This window comes from Hemitrygon akajei, chromosome 1 (genome assembly GCF_048418815.1).
Source record: "Hemitrygon akajei chromosome 1, sHemAka1.3, whole genome shotgun sequence".
Classification (NCBI taxonomy): Eukaryota; Metazoa; Chordata; class Chondrichthyes; order Myliobatiformes; family Dasyatidae; genus Hemitrygon; species Hemitrygon akajei.
Genome location: NC_133124.1, coordinates 192,063,272 through 192,082,939, shown reverse-complemented (window position 1 = coordinate 192,082,939; position 19,668 = coordinate 192,063,272). Strand labels below are relative to the sequence as shown.

The 19,668-nt window shown below is 44.8% G+C and overlaps 1 protein-coding gene across 4 annotated transcripts in view; it reads right to left on the bottom strand.

Annotated features, from left to right (window-relative positions):
• Positions 1-19,668, bottom strand: part of LOC140734296 (pleckstrin homology domain-containing family A member 2-like) — a 111,353-nt gene that overhangs the window by 68,036 nt on the left and 23,649 nt on the right. For all 4 annotated transcript variants that reach the window (XM_073058092.1, XM_073058065.1, XM_073058083.1 and 1 more), the window contains exon 2: positions 14,272-14,435. In XM_073058092.1, coding sequence (XP_072914193.1) covers positions 14,272-14,412 — 141 coding nt within the window. In that variant the 5' untranslated portion in view covers positions 14,413-14,435. The remainder of the gene's footprint in view (positions 1-14,271; positions 14,436-19,668) is intronic.

The window sequence follows — 19,668 nt, the reverse complement described above, 5'->3', positions numbered from 1 at the left end:
CAAGTGAGGCGAGCAAAAAGCTAAAGGAACTCAACGGGTCAGGCGGCATCTGTGGAGGGAAGTGGGCAGTCGATGTTTCAGGTCAACAACCTTCTCCTGTCCATCTCCCCCCACAGACGCTGCCTGACCTACTGAGCACCTCCAGCAGACTGGTTGTGCTCCAGACTCCAGCATCTGTCGTCTCCAACAAACGTAAATTTATTATCAAAGTATGTACGTGTTACCCCAGATTCATTTTCTTGCCGGCGTGTTATATATGCAGCACAACCGTTGCAGGAATTGTGGACAGGAACATCTGCGCTGATTGTGGTTTGGACACTCCCAAGTCCAAATGGGAAACACCAGAGAGGATAGTGGAGAATGACAGAGCTAAGATCTTGTGGGACTTCCAAATACAGGCTGATAAGCAGGCCTGGCCAACCAACCAGACATGGTAATATTGGACAAGGAACAGAAGAAAGCAATAGTAATAGACGTGGCAATCCCAAATGACAGTAAGATCAGGGAGAAAGAATATGAGAAGCTGGAGAAATACCAGAGTTTGAAAGTAGAGATAGAAAGGATGGGGAAGGTTAGAGCCAGAGTAATCCTGGTGGTGATAGGAGCACTTGGAGCTGTGACACCTGGTGGGAGAGTGGCTCCGACAAATACCGGGAACAACATCTGAGATATCGTACCAGAAAAGCAAAGGGAATTGAGTACAAGAGCAAGGAAATCCTTTTGCATTTGTACAGGGCCCTGGTGAGACCACACCTGGAGTATTGTGTACAGTTTTGGTCTCCAGGGTTAAGGAAGGACATCCTGGCTGTAGAGGAAGTGCAGCGTAGATTCACGAGGTTAATTCCTGGGATGTCTGGACTGTCTTATGCAGAGAGGTTAGAGAGACTGGGCTTGTACACGCTGGAATTAAGGAGGTTGAGAGGGGATCTGATTGAAACATATAAGATTATTAAGGGATTGGACAAGATAGAGGCAGGAAATATGTTCCAGATGCTGGGAGAGTCCAGTACCAGAGGGCATGGTTTGAGAATATGGGGTAGGTCATTTAGGACAGAGTTAAGGAAAAACTTCTTCTCCCAGAGAGTTGTGGGGGTCTGGAATGCACTGCCTCGGAAGGTAGTGGAGGCCAATTCTCTGGATGCTTTCAAGAAGGAGCTAGATAGGTATCTTATGGATAGGGGAATCAAGGGATATGGGGACAAGGCAGGAACCGGGTATTGATAGTAATTGATCAGCCATGATCTCAAAATGGCGGTGCAGGCTCAAAGGGTCGAATGGTCTACTTCTGCACCTATTGTCTATTATCTATTATTATTATCTAGCATGCTGCCAGGAACGGCAAGGATCATGTGCCGAACCCTCAATCTCGCAGGCTTCTGGTAGAGGACCTGAGATTGAGGGAGAAACACACCTACACACCACCCGTAAGGGGTGAGAAGAACACAAGTTGTGGAGTCCATGAAAATGAGTCCATAGGTTGAGTTCAGTATTGTGGTGAGCAAAGCTGTCTGCTCAGGAGTCTAATGGTTGAATCCGGCAGTGTGGAACCCCAAGACGTCTGTACCTCATTCCCAATCACTGCTGGAAGGTCCTCACCTCTTGGATCAAGTCCTGCTCAGATCAAGCAATTCCGTGACCCAGGAATCCCAGCCTCCACCACTTAATGAGCACAAATGCCAGACTGGATTCTCCTCCACTAACCTTCCTGGCTTCTGGAAGAAGACTGGTCAGCTGACCCGATTCCAAGTGAACCAGATGTGGGAGATTGAGTATTTTCACAGCTGGACCTGCAAGGCTTCTAGACCTAGAGGCTTCTGGTCCCTCACAACCTTCCCTTACATCTCTGTGACCGCAGTGGCTTCCTCCAAACCTCAAGCCCCACAGGAACGAGTCCACCATATTATTCATAGACAAGCAGGCTGGTGCCCAGTGAGATGCTGCTCCACGCCCACTGCCCTGCATAGCCCACGAGACAGGCATCAGCAGCAAAAGTTCACGCACTGGCCAGACAGGAACATCACCAGCACTACCCCTGAATGCCACCTATTTAAAGGGGCAGTTATAAGCAAAGCAAAAACCACAGTTAGACAGAGTGAGAAAGCACAGGAGACTTCCTTCAATTACAGCTATTAGTAAACTAGACAGGTCATTAACAATGTGTGTTCATCAATACAGAGACAAAATGCTTTTCTTCACCGAACTCCAGAGATAATTAATCACTTGAATGCAAAATAACCAGCTGCATTAGTGAGATTTGAACTTTCTACTCTGGGTCGCAATGGTCTGAAATTTCATTTCTAATTTAATTATCAAAGAGTCTAATTTTGTCCAAGCTCTGGCTTTTAAACTAGACCAGCCTGTGGGGCGTGGTTGCGATGAGCAAGATGGTGAAACCAGCCAGCAGTGATGTGGCCTGGGAGGGAGTGGGGAGACAAGGGACCGAGGGAGAGAAGGAATTTCTCTGCCATCTCACAGATAGGGCAAGGGTTTGGGTGCATCATAACATCCACCACTCCAATCATTAAGAATATGAACAGGTTCGTTCAATGCAAGGACAGTAGTGTATCAGGGCCTGCCAATAAATTAGTGCCACTGAGTGAAGGAAAGAGGCAATGGAGTCGATGAAGTGGTGCAAAAATACACAAGCTGTTGGAAGGCCTCGGTGGATCTGCCAGGAAATGGGCAGCTCGTATTTTGGACCTTTCACTTGTCCATTTCCCACACAGGTACGTCCTAAACAGCTGAATTCCTCGAGAAACATGTACTTCATTTGCTCCAACTTCCAGAATCCCTCATTTCTTGTCTCTCCAGGAAACGTTCTGAAGTTGACTCCAGAAAGGAAAGGCCAAGCCCGAGCCCGAGTGAAATCCACACAACGTGGTGCTACCCAACAGATCCGGCATTGATCAAGAGCTCTGGGGATGGGTTTGAGCCTTACAGTCATTCCAGAACATCTTGATGTTTAAAGCACCAGAACTCCTCGACAGAAGTAGAAGGTAAAACCCTGGTTGCCCACTGTTTTCTTAAAAGGAATTCTTTTTTGTTGATCAGCTTTAGCTCTTTGGAAGTCGCTGGCCCAGGGAACGGTTGATCTGCCCAAAGTCACAACTAGAGCCCAGGGTGATGAAGGCTGCCACAGTGTGAACCCAACACCAACCGATCAGGAGGGAGTTACAGCACCCTTCTCTGATTCTACAAATCGTTGCACTGATTAATTTCACTTCCTCAGATTCAGATTTATTTAGCACATGTAGATGGAAACACAGCGAAATGTGTCGTTTGCATTAACAACACAGCATGCCTGAAATAGTTGCTTTGCATGTCGCACACGCACTTCACCAACAGTAATTGACCACGCAAACAAAAACTTGTCCACAGGCCCAACACACAGCCACCCCACTTCAGCGCCTGGGCCTCAACAGTTCTGATTTTACTCTCATCACACAATAGCTAATGGTACACACCTTTGATCCTTCAACACAGCAATGAGGTTTCTCAGTCAAGCACTGCTACAGCACGAGTCAAATCAAGTCACGCTGAAGCCGTATAAGATTTTGGCATTGATATCTTATTGTCACATGTACAGTGAAATCTCAATGTGCACACTGTTCATACAGATCAAATCATTACACAGTGCGTTGAGCTAGAATAAGCTAAATCAGTAACAGTGCAAGTGTAAATGACTGAGAGAGACTGCAGTACAGGTTATAAGAGTATACCAAGGCAGATTGTGAAGCCAAGAGTCCATCTCATTGCACACGAAACCCACAAACACTGGGACAGAAGCTGCCCTTAAGCCTGGTACTAACATGCTTTCAGACGTTTGCATCATCTGCCCAGTGGGGGAGGGGAGGCGGGAGAACGTCGGGCAGGTGGGGTCTTTGATTATGCTGGCTGCTTCACTGAAGAGACAGAATCCCTGGAGTGGAGGTTCTCGTCGGGTGACATTTAGCGCATTGTGACGCCGAGTTATAGGAAGGATGAGGGAAAGGTGTGAAGACGTTCATTGGGATGGAGTGTATTAGCTATAAAGGAGAAGTGGACAATCCTGCAGCATCGGAGGCTGTGAGATGTTTATAGATTTCTGAGAGGCATAGATAGGGTATATAGTCTTTCTCCCCAAACACTAGGAGCAACAGAGTTTTGGAATGGGCTGCCAGGGGAGGTGGTCAATGTAGATCTGATAGCAACATTTAGACAGGGAATGGAAATGTACAGACCACGTGCAGGTAAATGGGATTGGTTAGATTGGCATCGTGCTCAGCACAGATACAATGGCACCACTCCAAGTTCAATGCCCCAGATTCTAAGTCAAAACAAGTTCAGATGTCACACCATCTGATGAATGATGAGGCAACACATTGAAGGCTCACCATTGCAAATGGGTAATTCAAATCCAGTTACTTAAATCAATCTGGAATAGAGAACTGGTCTCGGTGTTGATGACCACAAAACGATTAACTTGTAAAACCCCACTGGGTTCACCCACGTCCCTACTGGAAAGGAGGTGTGCTGTTATGACTCCATCTGTGCCGAGTAACTGACCTGTACCTGAAGTGACCCAGGAAACCTCCCTGTTGCACCAAACCACTCGAGCTGGCTTCCCCGGGGTAAACTGTGCCCACCAGCCTTGTTCTCACTGCAGCGACAACAAAACAAAGTAGGGAAAACCGGAATTCCTTCATGCTGGAAAAGCACGCAGCACCAGCCAGTGAAGCACCAACCTGGTCCACGGGTTATATGAACGGTGGGAGAGGGCGCAGAGGGGACCTGGCCAGGACTATAGCTACTTGGAAAGTTTGGAGGGGACGAAGTTGTTTTCCTCAGAACAGGATGGCAGAAGTGCACAGAATGTTGAGGGGCCAAGATAATTAGGAAGGACCTACATCTCATCGCTGTGGGGTTAAAATCAGAGCTTTCAGGAAGTTGGCAGAAACATTCAGAATCAGGTTTATTATCACTGACAAGCCGAGGAATTGGTTGCTATGCTACAACAGTACAGCGCAATACATAAAAATAAGTTATAAAAAAAGAATGTTTTAAAAAATAATGAAAAAACAGCTCAAAATAGCGAGATAGACATCAGGGACTGTCAGAGGAGAAGAATCTAATTCTAAAAATTAAAAGACTGAAAGAACATCATCAATGGATGTATAAACTATACAACCTTGAGATTTGTTTGCTCACAGGTAGCCACAAAGCAAGAAACCTGAAAGAAGCCAGTTAAACAACAAAAAAAAAGACCAGCTTCTGATCAACATAATTTACCTCAGAAAAGGTATTTTAGCAATGTTTTTGGACGGATTTGTTAGCTTTTTAACTACCACACACGTTCAGTAGCACCATCTTAATCAGAAGTTCCCTAGTTTCTGAGCATGGGTCTTCAGGCTCCACCACCTTCTCTCTGATGGTGCTAATAAGAGCATGTTCTGGACAGCGAGCATCCTTCAAAATGGATTGATGAGCTACGGGCCCACTGCCCTGCTTATCCAGAGGCAGGTGGGGTGTGGAGCTCACTACCTGAGGGAGCAGAGATGAAGAAAACCCTCCTCACAATTAAGCGCCGCTTGGGTACGAACCGGAGGAGTCTGAGCTGTGGATCCCCGGATGGAAGGTGGGGTTAGGCCCAGGAGCTTGCTCCCCAAGCAGCACGGACAGGATGGGCTGATGGGCTCCCATGTTTGGCCTGCACGTTTATGGCTTTGTGGCGTCAGAAAATTCACCAGGGTGCTCCAAGATAAGCAGCTCGACCACACCAGAAACTGACTACATCGAAGACTCGTACCAGAATCAGGATCAAAGATTCAAAGTACAATTATTATCCAAGTATGTGTGCAGTATTCGTCCTGATATTCGTCCTCACACAACTCAGCCAGGAAGCAAAGAAAACCATGGAATCCTTTCGAAGAAAAACATCAAATCCCCAACGTGCAAAAGTACAAATCATGCAAACACCAGAAAATGGGTGAAAATCACTGAATATTAACCATCAAACCATAAAGTCATTGAAACAGTCTAGGAACGGTCTGTTCAGTTCAGTTCATTTTAGCTCAGCGCTGTGTCGTTTGGCTGCAGGGTCAGTCTTCTTTCATCATAATTGCACCAAAATGGCAATAAAAAAAAGAAAAATCACTAAATAGAAACACATATAACATGAACTAAAGAGCCTAGTCCACGAACCACAGTGATTAGACTTTGCCCAAGCCCAAAGCTCCAGCACCATCACGTGAGGGAAAGAGAGACCAGTTGAACACAGACACCTTTCTTGGGGAGCAGCTCGTGAGAACGAGAGACACATCAGTCACACGCAGGCACCTTCCTACGGCAGTAGTGAGCGAGTGGAACAGAGTGAGGGAGTGAGAGACACGGGCAGGCAGCACTGAACACCCGCTCGCTTTCCGCCCTCGTCTTGTTGATTTCACTCTTCCTCGACACTTAATCGACAAGAAATGGAGTCGATCATGGTCGCACATTGTGTATCCAGGCTTCTTGGCCTCCAGGCCACACACCTCGCTCAAAATCTCACTGAACTCCCTTGGAGACAGCAAAGCTACCTGATCACTCAAAGGGCCTGAAAACACATTATCAAAATGTAAATCCCAGGTTCCAATAGTAGCAGAATGATACACGAAAGAAGAAGAGTAAAATAAATAGTTTTGTGAACTGTCTATAGGATGTCGCCTTTGGCCATGTTGTTCGCTGGGGCCATGTTCTTTGGCAAACTTTCAGATTTATTATCACTGGGAAATTTGTTGTTTTGCAGAAGCAGTGAAGTGCAGGACATAAAATATGCTATAAATTACAATAAGAAATATGAAATCAAATTAAATAAGTAGCGCAAAAAGAGAGCAAAAATATTGAGGTAGTGTTCATGGGTTCATTGTCCGTTCAGAATCGAGGGGAAGAAGCTGTTCTTAAAATTTTGAGTGTGTGTCTTGTGTTGTTGTCGACATCAAAGTTTATACAGGGCAGTGGGTACACAGAAGGAAGAGAAGAAGAAAACAAAAAAAAGGGAGGGCACAACCCCCTTCTGCCTGTACTATGTACCGTGACAGAAGAGCGTTGAAAGCCCCAGTAAGCCAGGCACGGGCTAGCATCCAAACACACACGTGCCCAAAATGGAAACAGCCCTCCAAGCCAACACTGAGCGCTTACAACTGGAGAGAGTTGGCCAGGAGTGTTGTTCTAGGCATTAGCTGTGTAATCCACATCTGGCAAACAGGGAATCCAGATGTATCTAACTACACTGCTGACTGTGTAAAATAAACAGTGTTTGAGATAAACTACTAGTGAGCACCCATACCGACACCACCCACACTGGTGAACTTTAACCTCCTTGTGTGCCTGCAGCTAAGAATGAAGAACAAAGCACGTGTGCTTTTGATGTCTGCGAGGTCCTTTCTTTCTTTGATACCAGACGTCAGCAGCTGTTGAGTAAATCCACATCTGTGCTGTACAGTTATGACACACTATAATACAACAGGAACTGTATCAAACTCGACTAGAAGCCAGTACATACCATCAGGTGGTAATACAAGGAATGAGGTGCCAGATCTAGAGATGTCTGCAGAAACCACATTTGGACATTAAACACAAGTTAGATTCAAACAAAAGAGTAAAAGCAACTCCCCAGTCCAACGAGAAGCCACTTGCCCAAACCCTTATCGCCCAACTGCAACTTTGAGACTGACATTCAAGGTTTGGACTCTGGGCCTGAGCAAAGTTCTCGTCGTCTATTCCTTATCTATTACCCCGACGGGTGAACACAACCTGCCACCACCATTCCCTCTAAGTTGCACAGTAACTTAAATGCTCCCGTGCACGTAGCTTTGGTTACCTCACAACCAGAACCGGACGCAAGTGGACAAAGTTTATAAAACATGGAAGATTTTCTTTGTTGTCCATCCCATCCAAATTCAATTAGCCCTGGATGTCACAGTGAAGGAGGAACTTCATTGCGACAACGGGGGTAACAAGACAAAGTACAACACCATTACCTAATACTAGCCCTAACCCTTACTCACCTCCACTGCACCTACAGGAACTCCCGGCTGTACCTTTCCCTGATTTTTTTTCTATTCCTGTGTCCCTTTTACGTTACTTGCAGCCCATACACAAACTCTTTCCCTCTCTCGTACTCCCTACCCTAGTCACACCTAAGCTTTCTGCGTTTGCCCTGGGTGCTACCGAGCTGACATTTGCTATAAAGCTGAGAGAGACACAAGAGACTGAGATGCTTGAGTCAGACGCAACATCTTCAAGAGTTTGTGCCTCGGGAAGACAACATCCATCCTTAGGATCCCCACTGTCTGGAACATGTCCTCTTCTCATCAGGAAGGAGCCCGAAGACCCACACTCAACATTTCGAGAACAGCCTCTACCATCAGGTTTCTGGACAGTCTGTGAACCGCTGATCGCCAGCTCCCCATTCCTCTTTCGCACCATTTTTTAATGTAACTTACAGCAATTTCTTGCATCTTGCACTGTACTGCTGCCACAAAACAACTTTCAATGTCAGTGATAAAACCTGATTCAGAAACAATCTGCGGGAGGAATTGTGGGGAGACAGGAATTGTCGACATTTCAGGTCAAAACCCTGGGTTCCCGTTGTTGCCCGGAAATGTTAAAAATTCCACAGACAGTGCCCAACCTGCTGAGTTCCTCCAGCAGACTTTTTTTTTGGTTTACTGTAAATCTTTGCTCCAAATCATTTCTTCTCTGTTGACTAGAAGTCCATTCTCAGGCATGGTCACCAGCAGCAGCTCTATATTGGACAGAGTCTCCAAAATGTGGTTTTGCTGAAACTGTGAGCAGAACAGAATGGAATTTTGCCACCACAAAGTGTGCATCATCACTACTGACCCAAGAATTTCCCAGCAGGTATCGCTCACTGCCTCAGAGCTCTGGCTCAGGAAATCCTGCCCTCCTCCAAGAGGGAAAGTACTTAATCTGTACCCGAGCAAACCTCCCTTTGGAAGTCTTCACTCTCATTCTTCACCTCCCAATCTTTGAGGGGTATACCAGTTCCACAGCTCTCAACTCTCTAACAACAATCCTCCAGCTGATCATTTTAACAGCTGGCTTTTTCTCCTAAATCGATGACATTGTCACAATTCCCCACACGTACTCCCACAGAAAAATGTTCCAAATTTCCAGTTTTATTCCCCAGTACAGCACCGTTACTGAAAAGGAAGCATTCTGGTCAAGGTAATTCCCCCATACATTGCTTAGAAACTCCCCCCAATCTTTTCCCTACACCTGCACTTCACTTCAGGATGGTTACGGAGCTCGTCAGCCCTGCTATTTGGTTCTTGCACCTTTCTGAAATATTTGCCCTTCTTGCCACCTCCCATTGTCTAGGGGCATCCCAACACTGCAACAGTTCCATACTTTAATTCTAATGTAAAAGACTGTCTTCAAACCTTTAAGAATATTATTTTTTTCCTGCTACTCTTTCATCTTTGCTCAAGAATGCTCCATCAGTCCTGACTTACCAATATCCCTCATCTCTCCCATTCCATTCAAGCAAACCCTCCCCTTGACAGACCAAAGGCTACCTTACTGCTGCTCTGTCACAAACCCCTATGCTCCTGGATCTCCAGCCCTGATCTCACACACTGTAAATCACTCTCCACTTGGCATTGCTGCCAAATGTTGCAAGTGGATTGCTCCATCATACTTCGAACTTACATCACCCCAGTCTGACGTCCTACCCAAATATTTATTGCAAACGAACTATATTTAATTCCCGGAGCCCATTCTGAATTTTGCATGGGCAGACTGCTGATAAAACAGTGGCTGTCAAGATGCAAAGCTCTGTCTGACACTTCGAGCAGACTGCTGCAATCAGATAGAGAGTCAACACTCACACCTTTAAGATCAGCCAGTATGAAAGCCACAGGGTGTGGTACCCACCCACAACATATATTGGGCTACAGGAAAGTGCAGGAGGACCTCCTCACCCTGAAGACTAAACATTATTTTGCAACCTAGGTGAACACATTGAGCCACGCACCAAAAAAAAAAAGCACAATTGCAGCAGGGTTTTTTAAACTACTGAAGATAACTAGTTTTCCCAATGTACAAATCTGTGCTGGGAGTAGGTCGTACCCCTCCAGCTTGCCCTTCCATTCAGTGAGATCATGGCTGATCTAAATTCTGCATTTCTGCCTATCTCTGGTCACCTTGCACCACTTTACTTCAGAATTAGAATAATAGAGAGAGAAAAAGTGTGTGTGTGTGTGTGTGTGTGTGTGTGTGTGTGTGTGTGTGTGTGTGTGTGTGTGTGTGTGTGTGTGTGTGTGTGTGTGTGTGTGTGTGTGTGTGTGTGTGTGTGTGTGTGTGTGTGTGTGTGTGTGTGTGTGTGTGTGTGTGTGTGTGTGTGTGTAAGTAAATTAAATTAAAGGAAATTAAAATAAGTACTGAGGCAGTTATCGTGGTTCAATGTCCACTTGGGGAAGAAACTGTTCCTGAATCATTGAGTGTGTCCCCTCAGGCTTCTGTACCTCCTTCCTGATGGTAGCAACCAGAGGAAGGCATGCCCTGGGTGGTGGACGTCCTTAATGATGGACACCATTTTTCTGAGGCACTGTTCCTTGAAGATGACCTGGATATTATGGAGGCTAGTACCCAAGACAGAGCTGGCTAATTTTACAACCCTCTGCAGCTTACTTTGATCCTATGCAGTAGCCACCTCCTCCCCACACCCCCCCCCCCATACCAGACGGTCATGCAGCCAGTTTGAACGCTCTCCATGGTACATCTACAGAAATCTGTAAGAGGTTTTGGTGACATACCAAATCTCCTCAAACTTCTAATGAAATATAGCCGCTATCTATATTTTATAAATGTAGCTTATGAATCTATCTGCGCCTGGTTTAAAAATATTCAAATATTTAGAGCGACGGAGGCACAGTAATAGAGCAGAGAAACAGGCTCACTTGTCCTTGCCGACCAAGCTAATCCATGGGCCTGCACGAGGAAATCTGCAGATGCTGGAAATTCAAACAACACACACAAATGCTGGTGGAACACAGCAGGCCAGGCAGCATCTATAGGGAGAAGCACTGTCCCAGTCCTGACAAAGGGTCTTGGCCCGAAACGTCGACAGCGTTTCTCCCTATAGATGCTGCCTGGCCTGCTGTGTTCCACCAGCATTTTGTGTGTCCATGGGCCTGCATTTGGCTCATACCCCTCTAAACCCCTCCTATCCACGTTCTTACCTGAATGTCTTTTAAATGTTAATATTGTGCATGATTCAACATCTTCATTCTATATGTGCACTTTTTTTCCATGTGAAGTTGCTCCGTAGGTTCCTGTTAAATCTTTCCCCTCTCACCTTAAACCTCAGACCTCTAGTTTTTGTTCCCCTTCCCTGAACTCGTTCACCTTCCCTCATGATGATCAATCTCAACCTCCCACAATACAAGGATAAAGTCCAAGCCTGGTCGACATCTCACAGGCCCTTGATTACTAGCAGCATCCTTAAATTACATTTGCACTCTTTTCAGTTTAATGGGATCTCACTGAACGTTGCCGGGACAAGCGGGAGGCAACAGGTTGGGCAGGCTAGGACTTTATTCTTCTGAGCGAAGGTAACTGGGGTGGGTGACCTTATTGAGATGTCTAAAATTTTCAGGGCCACAGATAGGGTGAATGCATGCACTCCGTACCTCCAAGGAAAGCGAATCCAAAATTAGAGGATTATAGGCTTAAGGTGAAAGGGGGAAAGATTTAAAAGGGAAGTAAAAGGGCAACTTCATACAGAAGGTAGTTGGGATGTGGAATGGTTCAGGTGGGTACAGTAACAACACAAATGACATTTGGTCAGGTACAAGATTTAGAGCATGGGTTCCCAATCTGGGATCCATGGCTCCCTTGGGTAATGGTAGGGGTTCATGGGCATAAAAATGTTGGGATCCCCTGATTTTGAGGGATTATGGGCCAAGTGCAAGCAAATGGATATAGTCTAGACAGGGTCAACGTGGACAACTTGGGCTGAAGGGCCCTCTGTGACTGCTTCCACAACCCTTTGAAGGAAGAGAATCGTACAGGTTCAATAGACAATAGACAGTAGGTGCAGGAGTAGGCCATTGGGCCCTTCTAGCCAGCACCACCATTCACTGTGATCATGGCTGATCATACACAATCAGTACCCAGTGTCTGCCCTCTCCCCATATCCCTTGACCCCGCTATCTATAAAAGCTCTATCTAACTCTCTCTTGAATGCATCCAGAGACTTGGCCTCCACTGCCTTCTGGGGCAGAACATTCCACATATCCACCACTCTCTGGGTGAAGCAGTTTTTCCGCATCTCTGTTCTAAATGGCCTACCCCTTATTCTTAAACTGTGGCCTCTAGTTCTGGACTCACCCATCAGCGGGAACATACTTCCTGCCTCCAGTGTGTCCAATCCCTTAATAATCTTATATGTTTCAATCAGATCCCCTCTCATCCTTCTAAATTCCAGTGTATACAAGCCCAGTCGCTCCAATCTTTCAACATATGACAGTCCCGCCATTCCGGGAATTAACCTTGTGAACCTACGTTGCACTCCCTCAATAGCAAGAATGTCCTTCCTCAAATTTGGAGACCAAAACTGCACACAATACTCCAGGTGTGGTCTCACCAGGGCCCTGTACAGCTGCAGAAGGACCTCTTTACTCCTATACTCAATTCCTCTTGTTATAAAAGCCAGCATGCCATTAGCTTTCTTCACTGCCTGCTGTACCTGCATGCTTGCTTTCATTGACTGATGTACAAGAACACCTAGATCTCATTGTACTTCCCCTTTTCCTAACTTGACTCCATTTAGATAGTAATCTGCCTTCCTGTTCTTGCCACCAAAGTGGATAACCTCACATTTATCCACATTAAACTGCATCTGCCATACATTTGCCCACTCACCCAACCTGTCCAAGTCACCCTGAATCTCATCACATCCTCCTGACATTTCACACCGCTACCCACCCAGGTTCATGACCTTCTGAGAGAAGAAACGAACTACCTTTCTCAAACAGATGATCACTTACTTTTAAAGTGACACCCCTAGGTCCAGATTCTCATACAAAAGCTCCTCTTCGCATGTGTCAAGATGCCTCAAGATCTTCTATGTTTCAAACAAACTCTTCTAAGCTTTAACAGACCCAAATCATCTTGTTACCTTCTCCTCCAATAAAGGATCTGCAAAATGCTCTGAAACTTTACTTATAAGGTTCATCCATTAGGTTACTTTAATGCTTCAATGAATAGTGATGAAATTGGTAGAGAGCACGATCAGAGGACAATGAAGACCCATTCATTGCAAAGCTTTAATGGAGAGTCTAAGTTTCAAGCAGGCAGGGTTAGTTGATATGGTGATGCTCTGCAATTGGTTGCATTATCTCAATAAAGACTACTAAGCATTGGCTTTGCAACATTTATATTCTCAGAATCTAATAGTACAAAATTTGACATCTTCCATGCAGTAATTCCAAACTAATCCACTGCCCTGCTCTCTGCCACAAACATTTTTTTTCATATATCCACCATCTTCCTTTCATGGAAATTGGCTGGAACTTCATGGGATTCGATTCAGAAACTGAAAAGGACGAAGTGACCAAGTGATTTTTGGACCTTGAACTAACAGACTGCCTCCAAATCCACCCAAGATAAAAGGTTCATAACCGCACACAGTACTCCAGATGACAGCTCAATTAATCATTTTAAACCGGACGCTGGTTGTTGTGTACAAACTCAGCCCAGAGAAGGATAAGGAGGTCTAAGAAGTTAGGAGAGGAAAAATCTCACACACGCAGAAAGGGGTCAAGTGCTGAACACTCTCCTATTTTTGGTAAAAATTTGCATTTAATCTTTGCTCTAGTTGCCCCCTGTGGAAAAGATCCACTAGGGGAACTTCCACTTAATCCTTCTCTAGGCAAGAAATTTAAATCAGCAGAAATGGGAGCATAAAGACATCAAGAAAGGAATACTCTCACACGTACTAAACAGATAACAAAACAATGCATGTGCAATAAAGTGCAAACCTAAAATTAGGTTCCTTTTATGTCCATGAACCTAGAGTTCAAACAGCTTAAATCACTACACCATGTGCTTTGCTTAGAACAGAGGGGGCAAATTTTCAGATCTTCAGGTCACTAGCCTAGATGAAGGCAAGTGGTAACCACAAAGTACAGAAAGCCAGGCCACACAAAACAGCTCTCACAAAACTCCTCGCTTTATTTTACCAAAACATCACCACACTACAAATAGCTGACGTTAGGGTGCATGTACCTGCGGGTTATCCATGTACCAAAAGAGTGCATTGTCTGTTGTGTTCAAGATGAAGTACCGCCGCAGAAACTTCCCGCTGCCTTCGACCTCCTCAATGTCCAAGAACCCACAGACACGGCTGTATCGATCCACATAAGGCATTTCTATTCCCACTGATCATCACACTGAGGGAAGATAAAACCGGGTGTTAAAATGGATACCACTGACTTAACAGAGAACTAAATTACAAACACAGGAACACGAACGGCCTTGAAACACACAAGAGAACCGGTCGATCTTTGGTTCGGTTGTCAAATGAATGAAACACCATTGGCCACTGACTGCGTGAATCTCAACAGTGGAAGTCCAGAGCTCCCTGAAAGTGGTTAGACGGGTATTGGGGCATCTGGCACGCTGGCCTTCACTGGTCACAGCACTGAGTGCAATTCAGGGAGTCATGTTGCTGCTGTATAGTACTTTGGTTAAGCTATACTTGGGAGTATTGTGGGCGGTTCTGATCGCCCCCATTATAGGAAGGACGTGGAGGCTTCGGAGAAGGTGCAAACGTTTACCACGATGTTGCCTGGATTACGGAGTACGAGCTACCAGGGGAGGTTGGACAAACTTGTGTTGTTTTCTCTGGAGCGCCGGAGGCTGAGGGAAGACCAGTCAGAAACGTATATGATTCTGGGAGGCTTCGAGAGGGTAAACAGTCAGAATCTTTATCACTAGGGTAGAAATATCAAGTAGCAGAGGACATGCATTTAAGCTGAGAAATGGAAAGCTTGAAGATGAGTAGGGCAAGGTTTTTTTAAAAAACACAGGCTGCCAGGGGAGTGGTGGAACCAGATACAATAGTGACACTTGAGAGGTTGTTAAGATACTTGTTATGCAGGGAATGGAGAGATATGGATTACGTAGAGCAGAGGAGATTGAGTTTAATTTGCAAAGGGCCTGTTCCTATGTTGTACTGTTTCTCACTCTGCCCTTCATTCAATCAACAGGACCTAGGGTGCCGGGGGACGGGTGGTGGGGACAACTTGTGGCCAATTTACAAGATAGCTACCAGTGGAGATATGAATCTACATTATCATCTTCATGCGAACAAACAGTGCTTACAGGGAAAACAAATAATGGGAGCACTTTGGGAAAGAGTCAAAATATTACAAAGTGTAGCTCCTGGAATGGGACCCTGCCGTCCAACTATAGCTGAAACAGTGAGGAGCAACACCTTAAATTCTGTCTGGGTAGCCTCCAAACTGACACATGAACATCAATTTCTCCTTCTGGTTAAAAATTCCCTCTTCTTCTATTCCCCACTCTGACCTCTTACCTCCTCTCGCCTGCATATTACCTCCCTCTGGTGTTCCTCCTCCTTCCTTTTCTCCTCTGGTCCACTCTCCTCTCCTAACAGATTCCTTCCTGTCCAACTCTTTCTCTTTCATATCCACCTGGCTTCACCCATCACCTTCTAGCTAGTTCTTCTTCGCCTCCCCCCAAACTCCTTTTTTATTCTGGCATCTTCCCTCTTCCATTCCAGTCCTGAAGAAGGGTCTTGGCCTGAAACGTCAACTGTTTATTCATTTCCATGGAGTGAGTGAGTGTGCTAGTGATTTATTGGTGCTCTCTGACTTTTTCTGCTCATTTTCTGTGACCGTTTATAAAGTTGGAGAGCTCTGCTGTACACGTCTCTCCCACACTAAAAAATAACCTGACTCTTCCACATTTTTTTTTGTTTCTTTACCACATGATGGCACAACAATCCCTACTCCTCGATTCCTCAAGGTTCAACCTTGACAACAAGCCTATTATGAGGCACTGTATCAGATACATTTGAAAACTCCATATACTACATCAACCACGTTTCCCCCTCACTCATCATTTCAAAGAATCCAAAAACTAGCTCAACACAGTCTGTCTTTAACAAACAATTTGTCTTTTACAGGCTTTCTTGACACAATTCACAGTTGGCCTTTTTACTCATTGCTAATTCTGTCTGGATAGTTTCAAAATGTTTCCCAATACCAAATTAAGTTTTTAAAGGCTGCCTTGGCAATAAAGATAACCAAGAGAGGATTTAAAACATCTGGTGATGAGAGTGTTGTTACTGAAATGAAAACTCCCTTAAGATTTAATTATGTATCATAAAAAAGAGCTGATGATGGGTCAGAAGTCCAGAATACAGTATCCATTCATTGTTACTGCAGTTACACTGAGGTTTAATGTATTTCCAAGCTGCTGCCAGCCCAATCACCTACAGTAAACCCGAAGTACAAAAGTTGGGAGAAGATTAACATTCCAGGGAGTGAAGGCCCAATATCACACAGAGTGAATGCAAAGTGGCCAGTCATTAAAATTGCTTTTTTGATGCAAATTCTTGTGCCGGTTACAAATGTGAAAAGGCAATGCTTGTATGAAGGTAGTGAGGTGTGATTTTTATGTCATTTCAAATACTTTGGTATTACAATATCATGACAGCAATGCACTTCAAGCCTTGGAACGTCAGTGCGATTAAAATCATCATCCTATACAAATCTTATAAGGCCACAGGCAGCCACTAAGCCATCAGTCCAGTCTTAGACTGACTGGAAAATGTTAGAGGCTCCATTTCCAACTTTCGGCAACTGTATCTGGAGATTCAGCACCAGATTTGGTAACTGGTTCATTATTGACATGTACTGAGATACAGTGAAAAGTGTTGCAGGCTATCCAGAGATCATTACACACTTATGTACACTGAGGCACTACAAAAGGAAAACAGAATGCCAAATATAGTGTTACAGTTACAGAGGAAGACTAACTCATCATGGCCATTGTACTGGAACAGCTAGTGAAATATGGTCCATGGTGGGGTAGACTGGGAGATCAGGAATTCTTAATTGTACAAGAGATCTGTTCAAGATACGCTGAGTACTCCTGGGTTTGTACATGGCAGAAGCAGCTGGGAATATTCGATTGTGTTTTTTTTCTGAATTAGTCGAGTTTAGACAAAGTGTCTTTTTTTTGTGTGGTGTTTAAAAGCTTAGATGACTGTTAATCTTCTAACATTTTGGAAGGCAACCAAATCCAAATATCAAAAGGCGTGCTCAAAGTCTGTCTACGGGCAAAGTTAGGCTCAGTCAGCTGTTGAAGCTTTCACTTCAGGCACTTCACGGGCAGAGCTCGTTCTCCCTCGTCCCCACCCCACTGCGTCGGCACAGAGGGATTATGTGGCCACGCCACACTGCCAATCCTCACTACGTTGAGGGAGACACCCACGGAGAGCAAGCTGATTCTGGCACATCTGGAAGTCCGCAACATCAGTGACCTCAGATGGTTTACAGTGAGCATGTGGCCCAATCCCAGACATCCAACTACTCATTCACAAATTGTCGGCATCGCCAGCCACTGATCCTCCAGCGTCAGCTGCCCTTGAACTGAGAGAACGGCTAGTGTCGCGCACATAAGGCTTGCTATCATGTATGGGATACATCAGTCAAGGTAGGCCCCAGTGAACCAGATGGGTTTCATTAGTTACCAAGACTAGTTGTTTTTTTTTATATAAAAGAAAACCTAAAAGAATATTCCATATTTTATAAATTACTTGAATTTAAATTTCGCAGCTGCTTCAGTGGGTTTTGAACTCACAGCTCCATATCAATGATCCAGGCCCTTGGCTGCAACCAGTAACAACCACCTTCCTACAAAAGTGAGCCTCAAGTATGTGGCCAATGACCTTTGAACTTCCATATGGATGCTAATCCCTTCAAGACCATTCTAGGTTATAACACCCTTCTGTGTTAAATGACTTCTAACATTTATAAATTTATTGTTCCCAACTCCAGCAACTATCTTAGGAGGCCAGAAACATCTTGGTTTTGGGTCTCAGCTACTGCCAAGCCCACTGATCCACGGATGGAAGAGAACATATGTAATTAGCCATGACTAAATGGCAGAACAGACTCAAAGGGCTGAATGGTCCAATGCTGTTCCTACGTCTTATAGTAATTATCCTTGAAAATCAAGACTATTGGAGCCAGTTGATCCACAGATGGAAAAGAACATCTGTAGTCAGCCATGATTGAACAGCACAGCAGACTCATAAAGGGCTGAATGGTCTAATGCTGTTTCTAGTCTTATCATAATTGTCCTTGAAAATCAAGACTATGGGAGCAAGATGGAGCAAAATAGCCAGGATCCTGTTCCTGACAGTGTCTACTGGAATCGTGCCCATGTAGGAGTGGGTACTGTTGTGTGAGATACCCTCAGTATTCAGCTGAGATCCAGTTCCTTCATTCATCTGAGCAAGGCAGGCATTCAGGAACAGAATTTTAAAGTGACAAACATCCTAACTCATCCACAATATTATTACACACAACCAGTATCATCCATTTCTAAGGTTAACATCAAGAGACAAGCATTGCCCTAACCAATCTCAAAAGAGACCGAGCCTCTGACCTGAAATCCAATCATAAAAATGCATCCATCTGATTCAGTCACCATGGTGTATGACTCTGTGACTGAGGGGTGGGATTGTCTCAGGGATATCATAGCCAATCAATTACCTCTCCTTCAAGAGATCATTTGTACTCAATCAGCCTCAGCTCCTCTGCTATCTGTCTGTACTGATCTATTACATCTCTCTGCGTCACTGCAGAGATTAATTGCTTTAGAGATACAGATAGGATCTGGCTTAAGTACATCGGAGTCTACATCATATCTCAGCATTGAGCACACCATTGCACAGGTAAATTGAACTGGACTGGATGAGAAAATTGAACCACACAATGCACAAAGATTCCAGTTCAGTCCACTTTACCTGTGGTGGCTCTTTGAATGAACAGGTCCACTCCTCTCTCTTTATCCTGGGAAGAGCTGCTATTGTCTCATGACCAGCTTGCTTCAATGTGATAGTTTCTTCTAGATTGCAATACCGCGCACACTTCAAAGTGCTCACAAGGCTTTTGTGTTTCAGGATGTGTTGACAGGCAGTGATGCAGATTGTCCTCAACTTCCTCTTTCCAATGTGAACTTCCAGCATCGCACTAAAGAATTTGAATTACAAACCAACGTCAGGCAAGGCCAAAAGGGGATTGGTGGGGGAGGGGGGTTGACCTTTCTCGATCTCCCACCCTCTCCAACTGATTACCAGAACAAAATAGGATTTTGCAAGAAAAACTCAGAGATGACAGTCCAACTAGCCGCAAGCAGAAGCTTGTTTCAATAGAAGTTCTTCTTCCGCTTAGCAGCCAAGCACTTATGAAATTATAACTAAGATCTGCAAAATCTAAAAGATTACTTTAAGAAGGATGAGCCTACAAAATGATAATAGAGCTTCCTCTTTTCTTCTCTTGTCACACAGCTATTAAAACGTGTCCATTATCCGGAACTTTAGAGTAAATTCTAATGAGTACAAAATAGACCAGCCATGATCGCATT